Source organism: Excalfactoria chinensis, chromosome 2 (assembly GCF_039878825.1).
Source record: "Excalfactoria chinensis isolate bCotChi1 chromosome 2, bCotChi1.hap2, whole genome shotgun sequence".
NCBI lineage: Eukaryota > Metazoa > Chordata > Aves > Galliformes > Phasianidae > Excalfactoria > Excalfactoria chinensis.
The window spans coordinates 141,265,435-141,274,606 of NC_092826.1; the positions used below are offsets into that span (position 1 = coordinate 141,265,435).

At 64.2% G+C, this 9,172-nt stretch overlaps 1 protein-coding gene across 2 annotated transcripts; it reads left to right on the plus strand.

Moving 5' to 3' along the window:
* The first annotated feature begins 1,071 nt into the window (after positions 1-1,071).
* LOC140249142 (uncharacterized) lies at positions 1,072-4,142 on the plus strand. 2 transcript variants are annotated; one of them, XM_072330478.1, is made up of 2 exons: positions 1,072-1,226; positions 1,854-4,142. In XM_072330478.1, exon 2 carries the CDS (start codon positions 1,889-1,891, stop codon positions 2,612-2,614), a length of 726 nt encoding a protein of 241 aa, XP_072186579.1. In that variant the 5' UTR covers positions 1,072-1,226; positions 1,854-1,888; the 3' UTR covers positions 2,615-4,142. The 2 variants fall into 2 exon arrangements, with proteins under 2 accessions (XP_072186579.1, XP_072186578.1); XM_072330477.1 differs by lacking the exon at positions 1,072-1,226 and adding an exon at positions 1,233-1,385 and having other exon boundaries at positions 1,854-4,141.
* The last annotated feature ends 5,030 nt before the right edge of the window (positions 4,143-9,172 follow it).

The window sequence follows — 9,172 nt, forward strand, 5'->3', positions numbered from 1 at the left end:
CCGTGCCCCCACTGTCCTCACCCTTCCCTGAGATGCCGCGTCTGGCTGTGATCACAATCCCACTGGGGACTCACAGAAAAAGGGGTGTTGGAAAAGACCTGTGAGATCCCCCCACTCCCCGCCCCCTCCACGCCCGCCAACCATGTCCCCCAGTGCCACATCCCCGAGTCCTTGAACACCCTCAGGGACAGTGACCCCCCCCCACACCCCCCGGAAGCTGTGCCAGCATCCAACTGCTATTTGGAGAAGAAATCCTTCCTGATATCCAACCCGAACCTTTCCTAATACCCAACCGGCCGTGTCCCTCATTGCCCCCAGCTCTCAGTCTCCTGCTGCCAACCCCAAGGTTCCCGGAGCTGAGTTCCCGTCCCCATGCCCAAGGCAGTGGAGCAGCCAACTCAGCACGACGGTGGCACAAAGGCTCGTCCTGCTGCTGCGCTGGGGGAAGTGTCAGCAGCTGCTCCAGGAACGCAGGCGTGCAGGGCCAGACAGGTCTGGGCAACAGCACAACAGGAAGCTGTGCAGGGTGCAGCAGCGCTGGCAAGACGCAGCCTGCGTGCGCCGTGCGCCCGAGCCTGATCCCAGCAGCGCCGATCCCACGTGGGATCCCAACTCGTGGCCTTGGCTGCTCTGCTGAGCCCCGCTGCGGCCTCGAGCCGGTCCCACGAGATGGGGCCGTTTGCACTGACGCGTGGGGTCTCCATTTTGCACCCCCTGAGCGCCCCAACGCCCGGCAGCTCCTCTGCCACGTGCCGCCACCTTCTGGTGCCAGCAACTGCCCGGGCCGCCAACACCGGGGGCGAACGGGGGGGGCTGGGGTGGGGGTCGGTTTGCTCCGTGCAGGGCAGGGCGCTGGCAGAGCCCCTCGGCGCGGGCTGCAGCTCCCGGCAGAGCCCGCAGAACCTCCCCCGAACCCTTTGTTCCCGGCCCAGCAGCGCGGAAACCCCTTTGTTTGCCACCCGCTCGGGGTTTCCCTTTGCAAAAGAGCAGAAATTCCACCCGTGGGTGGATCGGTTCGGCCCGAGCCGATCTCGCCGCGGGGAGGGGGGGGTCCCTCCCTCCGTTGGGGCCGAGGCTGTGGGGCGGGCGCTGAGCCCACGCGTGACCGCGGCCGCGGGGCGATGCCGGGAGCGCGCGCGGAGGAACGAGCCGGGTCCGGAGCGGGCGGCACAAAGCGCGGAGCGGGGCAGGGCGGCACTTCGGGGCACGGCGGCGCGGGGCGGAAGGTGGGAGGGGGCAGATCGCGGATTGGGGGCGGCACCGCGCAGCGCCCGGCCCGGCCCCGAGCGTAGGGAGCGCCGCGGTCACGCGCGGGGCGGGGGATGCGCAACGAGCACACGGAGCGCACGGAGAGAGCCGGGCCCGGAGCGCAGCGCTGGGGGCAGGTAGGGGCGGCCCGGGGGGGGGAGGTGTGGGGAGCGGCTCGGTTCGGCCCGGCCCGAGGGGGCGGCGCGGCAGCGCGGAGCCGAAGCGCAATGCGGCGCGGCCCGGCCCCATCCCGGCTCTGTCGCAGCCCCATCCGGACCATCTCGATCCCATCCGGACCCCATCCCGCGACCACCCTCCGAGATCGCGCCGCGTCCCTTTCCCCTCCCCCCCCCCACCGGCCCCGAGCCTGCAGCCCCAGCGCTGCTCCGCGGTGGGGTGATGCCGTAGAACGGCCCCGGCCCTGGGCCCCCTGCAGCCCCCTACGGTCAGGTGTGGTCGTGGGGCTCAGCAGGGGAACCCACCCACCATGAAGGCACCCGGCGGGATCCGACCCCCGAGCGGTGCCGCGGGGAGTGCTGGGTGTTGTCGGACCCCCTCCGGGTTACGTGCTGGGAGCTGGAGCCGCCCCTCTCTGTGCCCTCCAGGGATGCAGGCGCCGTGAGCCGGGCAGCGTGCGCCCATGACGGACCTGGCATCGCCCGCGGGCGAGAACACCTTCAGCTTTCCCAGCGGCGGTGAGGAGGGCTTCGGGGATGAGAAGGCGCTGGTGATCCACAGCCAGGCGGAGGAGGAGGCGGCGGGGAAGGAGTTCAAGTGCATCCTGTGCGGGGAGTGCTTCGGCCAGCAGCCCAGCCTCACCCGGCACCAGAAGCACCACGCTGGGGAGCGGGCCTTCATCTGCGCCGAGTGCGGCAAGGCCTTCAGCCTCAAGCACAACCTCATCATCCACCAGCGCATCCACACCGGGGAGCGGCCCTACCAGTGCGACGTGTGCCAGAAGAGCTTCAGCCTGAAGCAGAACCTGCTCACCCACCAGCGCATCCACAGCGGCGAGAAGCCCTTTTCCTGCGGGAGCTGCGGGAAGCGCTTCCGCGAGCAGCGCTTCCTCCTCAACCACCAACGCACCCACGCCGACGACCGACCCGGGGCCACCGGCGCCGCCTGCAGCCGCTCGCCGGGCTCGGAGGTGCATGAAGAAGCCGGTGGTGCCACTGCAGCAGGCGGCTCCTTCTCCTGCTCCCGCTGCGGGAAGGGCTTCAGCTGCCGGAGCAGCCTGGCCGCACATCAGCGCACCCACAGCGGCGAGCGGCCCTTCGTCTGCGCCGAGTGCGGGAAGAGCTTCAGCCAGAAGGGCTCCCTGAAGCTCCACCAGCGCACCCACAGGGCTGAGAACGCCCTCACGTGAGCCCCCGCGCCCCGGGACCCCCGCCCATGGCTGCCCCGTGGGGCTCTCTGTGCCCTGAGCCCCCCCCCCAGCATTGCTCTGTGGCTCCCGGTGCTGCGTGGGGGCTCAGGGCTGCCGGGCATCTGGGTGGGCACTGTCCCCTCGGTGCTGGTGTGACGGCGTGGTCGGTGCCAGCTCTGCCTGGGCACCCCCAGTGCTCCCTCCAGGAGCTGCTCTCCTGATCACCACCAGGTCACTCCCATCAGCTGCTCCTCACCTCAGGCACTCGAGGGCTGCTGGGCGCCTGTTGGGTTCCTGCCCCCTCCCCTCCTCCCCCCCCCCCGGTTGGAGCTGAGCGAGGCTGCTGCCTCTGGTAATGGCTGAGTTCCCTGGGGGGTTTCCTCCCCTCCACTCCCAGCACCTCGGCACTGCAGCTGGGTGCACACCAGGCCTGCGAGTGGAACCCCCGAGCGAGGAACAGCGGGGAGCTTTCCCCACAGCACTGCTGTGTGCCCCCCGTGTCCCCCATCCCCCCCGTACACCCCATCCCCCATCCGGGCTGGTGCTGCTGCAGCGTCGCAGACAGCCCTGAGACAGAGAAATCATGCAAAATAAAAACAAAGCCGGAAAACTCACAGGTGCAGACCTGCTTCCCAAGGGCAGCCGCAGCTCCAGCCTGGAGGAGGGACGGCAGCGAGGCGGGGGCTGCGCCCGGAGCAGCAGAGAGCCCGGCCCGAGCAGTGTAAACAGGGATGGATGCGTGATGCTGGGAGCACTGCGGGCGCCCGGCGGGGTGAAGACGTGCCGGTGCTCAGCCACGGCCGGGAGAAGCGAGGGGTGGCTGGGACGGGACGTCTCTGCCCCTTGCCCCGCTCTGCGGTGCCCGGAGCTCTCCAAGCACCGGGGAGGAGGCGGCGCCGCAGCCGCACGGCACTTGGGATGGTGCAAATCCCGCATCACCCCCGTGCCCACCGCGCCCTGGAAGCCGCAGCGTTCTGAGGCCGCTCCTGGGTGCCCCTGCGGGACGGCGGCCGCCACCTGCGGGGCTCCCATCCGTGCGCGCCGTCCCGCACTCTGAACCGGGACGGCGTTCGGTGAACCGGGACGAGGCGAACTCACGGCTGCGGCCAGGCTGGGAGCCCCTCGCCCGCACCTCCAGCCCCGCTGCTTGCAGGGGAAGATCAGCTCTCCCTGCCGACATTTCCCGCTGCCGACGCTGCTCACACCGCACCGCGCTGCCCCGCGGGGTGACGCGGTTCGCCGGGACGCGGCTGCGGGGGCGCTGACACCCGGCCCGGCCGCAGCTCCCGGTGACGGCTCCTCCCGACCCCCGAGGGAGCTGCTCCCCCCGCCCCACGTCCCGCCGCCCCCCGCCCCGCGCCCGCGGCCCCGCGCACGGCGAAGCCCCCCGCGAACGCCCTCGCCGAGCGATCCCCGCCCCGCGTCCGCCCGCGTGTCCCCCTGCCGCTGTGTGTGTGGAAATGCAGGCACTGCCCACGTGTATTAATTAAATTAACGAACGCCTGGAAAGCGCCGCGTCTCTGCCTGGCTATGAACTCGGGGACGATCCCCGCCGCTGCGGGGCACGAACGGCTCCGACGCCGAGATGAGCGGCAGACGGTCGCGCAGCCCCCCGCCTCCCCAGAGCCGGGGGCGGTACCAGCAGCTGCCGCCCCCCCCGGGCTGTGCCCGTCCCGGAGAAGGAGCCGGGGCCGCTTCCGCTTCCGTCGGATTCCGTCGGGTCCCGTCGGGTTCGGCCCATTTCTTTTCCAGGAAGAGCATTAGGAACGCGCTCGGTGCTGCAGGGGGCGTTCTCTACCCGCGCGCTGCGCAGAGCTCCGCCGGCAGCGCTGAGCGCGGGGGGGACGCGCAGCCCCGACGGGTGGAGCTGCTGCTCTGCGCCCTCCCGGCCCGGACATCCGCGGTTCGGCGGTGCCGCTGCGACCTCCGAGCTCCTGAACGGGCGATGGGCAACGCCGGGCTCAGCCGGAGCCGGAGGGCAGCCGGAATCGGCCGGGGATCGCGGTTTGCTCCGGAGCGTCCCGTTTGCAGCCCGCAGCTCTCACACCGGTTTCTTTCTCTGCCAGCACCCCCCGAGCCCTGAGGTCCCGGTGTCCTCGTCGCTCGGTGTCCCGAGTTCCCCGTGCCACCGTGTCCTGATAGTCCCGATATTCACATTAGCGGCGTCCTGCGTCATCAGCCCATGTGACCTGCAGTCCCGGTGTCCCCAGATCCCCGTGTCCCCACGTCCCCGACACCCGCTGTCCCACCGTCCACACATTGTCCCGTCCCGGTCTCCCCCTCCTCCCCGCCACCCCCGGCTCCGCCCCAGGAGCTCCGCGGCCGCCCCCCTCCGCCCGGAGGCGGTTCCCGTCCCGCAGAACGGGGCCGTCCGCCGGGTGAGCTGGAGCGGAGCGGAGCCGTCGGTGTCGGAGCGGGCAGGGAGCGGAGCCGAAGCAGACGCAGCTCCGCGCCCATGGCGGATACGGGAGCAGCGGTCCTCCCCCGGCGCCGTACCTCCTCCGAGTGCCCCGCAGAGGCGGCCGGGCCGGGCCGGGAGGAGGACGGTGAGGAAGAGCGGCGGGCGGGCGGCCCCGACGGCAGCAAGTCGAAGCGAAGGGAAAGCGGTGCGAGAGCCGAGAGCGCCAGGCGGAGGGAAGGGGACGAGAGCGGGGACGGGGCGTGCTGCGGATCCTGAGGCTGCCTCCCGTCTCCCCGCCCTGAGAGCTGCACAAGGTGAGAGTGAGGGCGGATGGGGTGGTGGTGTACAGCCTTACATACAGCATAGGGGTAAAGCTGTACCCCACACCTCACTGTCCCAGTGCCTGCTGCATTGTATTGTAAGTTGTATAGTTCCTCTTCGAGCAAGAGCAGAGGCTCTGTGTGCTGCTGTGGGACAAAGAAACACATAGTGAACAAAAGACCTTGAAAATGAGTCAAGGAGCTCGGCAGCTACTTGTGCCAGACACAAACACACACCAGGCACCTGGTTTGTGCCTGCGGCCAAGGGGTTGTAAAGGTGTTACAATAAAGGTCTTCATACTGCATCGTTAATGGAGTCCGAGCCTCTCCTGCCACAGACCAGGCAGCAAGGATTCAGGTGGGGAGCAGCCATCTCCTCTGTCGTGCCTTTCCTGCTGTGTGCTGAGAATCACAGAATCGTAGGGGTTGGAAGGGACCTCCAGAGACCATCAAGTCCAACCCCCTGCCAAAGCAGGTTCCCTACACCAGGTCACACAGCTCAGCATCCAAGCAGGTCTCAAATACCTCCAGTGAAGGAGACTTCCCCCTGAGCAGCCTGTCCCAGTGCTCCATCACCCTCACCATAAAGAAGTTCTTGCACACATTAGTGCAGAACTTCCTATGCTCCAGTTTCTGGCCGTTTCCCCTTGTCCTGTCTGCACACACAGCTGAAAGGAGTCTGGCCTCGCCACTTTGCCCCCCACACCTCAGATTAGGATCAGGTCCCCTCTCAGCCTTCTTTTCTCAAGGCTAAACAGACCCAGGTCACTCAGCCTTTCTTCATAGGGGAGATGCTCCAGGCCCTTCGCCATCTTTGTGGCCCTCCTCTGGGCTCTTTCCAAGAAATCCCTGTCACACGGGATCCCCCTTAACCTGCCCAGCTCTCTCTTCTCCCAGCTGAGCCACCAGTGAGGACCGAGGCAAAGAACCCATTCAGTACCTCAGCTTTCTCTTCATCCATTGAAGCCAGCTCTCCTTTTAAATTCACCAAACAAGGTACACCCGTTTTAGCCCGTCTCTTCTGGTCAATGTACCTGTAGAATGTCTGACTACTTTTCATATCCCTCACCAGGTTCAGTTCTGCCTGCGCCTTGGTTTTCCTGATCCCATGTCTGCAAGTCCGGACGGCATCCCTGTATTATTCCTAGGTGACACAGCCTTGTTTCCAGAGCTTGTACGCCCCTTTCTTGGCCCTCAGTTCACTCAGCACATCCTTGCAGAACCATGCCGGTTTCCTACCTCACCTGCCCACTTTCTTATTCAGAAGGATAGAGACCTCTTGTGCTTCCAGGAGGGCATCCTTGAAGAGCAGCCAGCTCTCCTCAACATCCTCGTCTTTAAGGACAGCACCCCAGGGGATCTTGGCCAACAATCCATTGAGTAGCTTGAAGTTTTCTCTTCTGAAGTTCAGGGTCCTGACCCCACTCTTTGCCAGGCCCACATCCCTCGAGATCACAAACTCAACCAGGGCATGGTCACTGCAGCCAAGGCTGCCTCCAACCTTGATGCCTTTGACAATCTCCTGTGTACTGGTGAGCAGCAGGTCCAGCAACGCTTCACCTCTGGTCGGTCTGTCCAATACATGGAACAGAAAGTTATCATTAATGGATTCCATGAGCCTTCTGGAGCTCTCGCAGCTCACCGTGCAGTCTTTCCAACAAATGTCTGGGTGGTTGAAGTCCCCCACCAGGACGAGAGCCTGTGAGCACACCACATCCTGCATCTGGAGTAAGAAAGCCTCATCAACAGCCTCCCCTTGACCAGGTGGCCTGTAGTATACCCCTAACACCAGCTGACCTTTGTTGGTCCCATCTCCAACTCTAACCCACTGGCTCTCAACCTGTTCCTCACTGTTTCACAGGGGAGCTCCTCACAGTCTCTCCACTCTTTGACACAGAGAGCAACTCCCCCACCCTTCCTACCTCGCCCGTCCCTTCTAAAGAGCTGATAGCCGCCAAAGGCAGTATTCCAGTTGTGGGAGTCATCCCACCACATTTCTGTGATAGCAACAAGGCCATAACTTTCCGAGTGCATCACAGTTTCCAGCTCCTCCTGCTTATTACTAAGGCTGCGTGCATTGGTATAAAGGCACTTCAGCCAGGCCTTCCGTCTCACTGCTTATATAGGGGGTCGAGGATCCCCTATACAGTAGCATCCCCAGCATCCCCTGCCCTACTCCATCCCTTTGTACTCCGCCATCTTTGCCCACGGAGTTTGATATGAGCCCTCGAACGACCCTTCAGCCCCAGCATCTCTTGTTTTGTCCCCTTCCCCCTTTAAGTCTGAGGAAGAGGAGACTGAGGGGAGACCTTATTGCCGTCTGCCAGTACCTGAAAGGTTCTTACAGTGAGAGTGGGGCAGGTCTCTTCTCACTAGTGACAAGTGACAGGACGAGGGGAAATGGCCTCAAGTTGCGCCAGGGCAAGTTCAGGTTGGATATTAGGAAGAACTTCTTTACAGAAAGGGTGGTTAGGGACTGGAATGGGATACACATGGTTAGGGACTGGAATGGGCTCCCCAAGGAGGTGGTTGAATCGCCATCCCTGATGTGTTTAAGAGCCGTTTGGATGTGGTGCTCAGGGATATGATTTAGCAGAGGGTTGTTGTTGTGCTGTTGTTTCGTGGTTGTTGTTTAAGAGATCGGCTACTGGTTGGGCTGCGGTTGGACTTGACGATCTTCAAGGTCTTTTCCAACCTGAGTAATTCTATGATTCTATGATTCTATATCTAGTTTAAAGGCCTGTCTATGGCCTTTTCTCTTACCCCTTGAAGACAGACTACACGCATTAGCAGCCACCGTGGTCAAAAAACCCCCACAAATTCCCATACTTACAGAAGCTTTAGGCCACCTGTTTAGAGCTGGGTTTTGGATCCTCACAGCACCTTTTCCTGCCCCTGGAGGTACAGAATGTCAGACCATCCCAGCTCCATCCGGTATTCGCCCCTGGTGCTGCTCACAGACAGAGACCGGCCGACCAGCACCGCGCAACGGGGCCTGTCTGAGCGGCCGCACGTACCATTATTCACCCTGGTGCCCATACTTAGCCCTCAGTGCGGCTCTCCACAGCCGAACTGCTGACACCAACAGCGCTCACACCTCGCCGAGCAGTCCCGGCACGGCGCCCCTCACTCACCCACCCCCACCTCCTCCTCACCCTCCTCCTCCTCTCCATCTGAGGCCGCGGCCTTCTTGGAGGCCTTTTATAGGCAGGGGCGTGGCTTCCCCGCCGTTGCCCTGGCAACGCCCACGCTGCGTCAGCCGCTCTCGCGAGAGCTGCCCGAACGAGAGCGCAGCCGCCATGTTGCCACGGGAATCCCTCCATGACGGAAGCGACCGGAAGCGGCCTGTACATCACTGCAGCGGGAGGCCCCATCTGCAGCGCTGCGTCCAGAGCTGGGGCCCCCAATACAGGAAAGACAGGAGCTGTTGGAGAGGGTGCAGAGGAGGCCACAAAGATGCTCAGATCAGAGCAGGACAAGGGAAATGGGTTGGAGCTGAAGGAGGGCGGGTTGAGGGTGGATGTCAGGGGGAAGTTCTGTACTGTGAGAGTGGGGAGGTGCTGGAACAGCTGCCCAGAGAGGCTGTGGATGCCCCGTCCATCCCTGGAGCTGTTGAAGGCCAGGTTGGATGGGGCCCTGGGCAGCCTGGGCTGCTATTCAATGGGGAGGTTGGTGGCCCTGCCTGTGGTGGGGGGTTGGAGCTTCATGATCCTTGGGGTCCCTTCCAACCCAGGCCGTTCTGTGATTCTATGATGCTGAACAGGACAGACACCAATCCCAATCCCCAGGGAAGGTGAGTGGTTGCCAGGTGAATTTAAAACTGCATTCCCCTCCACT

What these genes read in the sequence shown, in the direction of transcription:
- LOC140249142 (XM_072330478.1), top strand. Translation starts at nt 1,889, where the DNA reads ATGACGGACCTGGCATCGCCCGCGGGCGAGAACACCTTCAGCTTTCCC.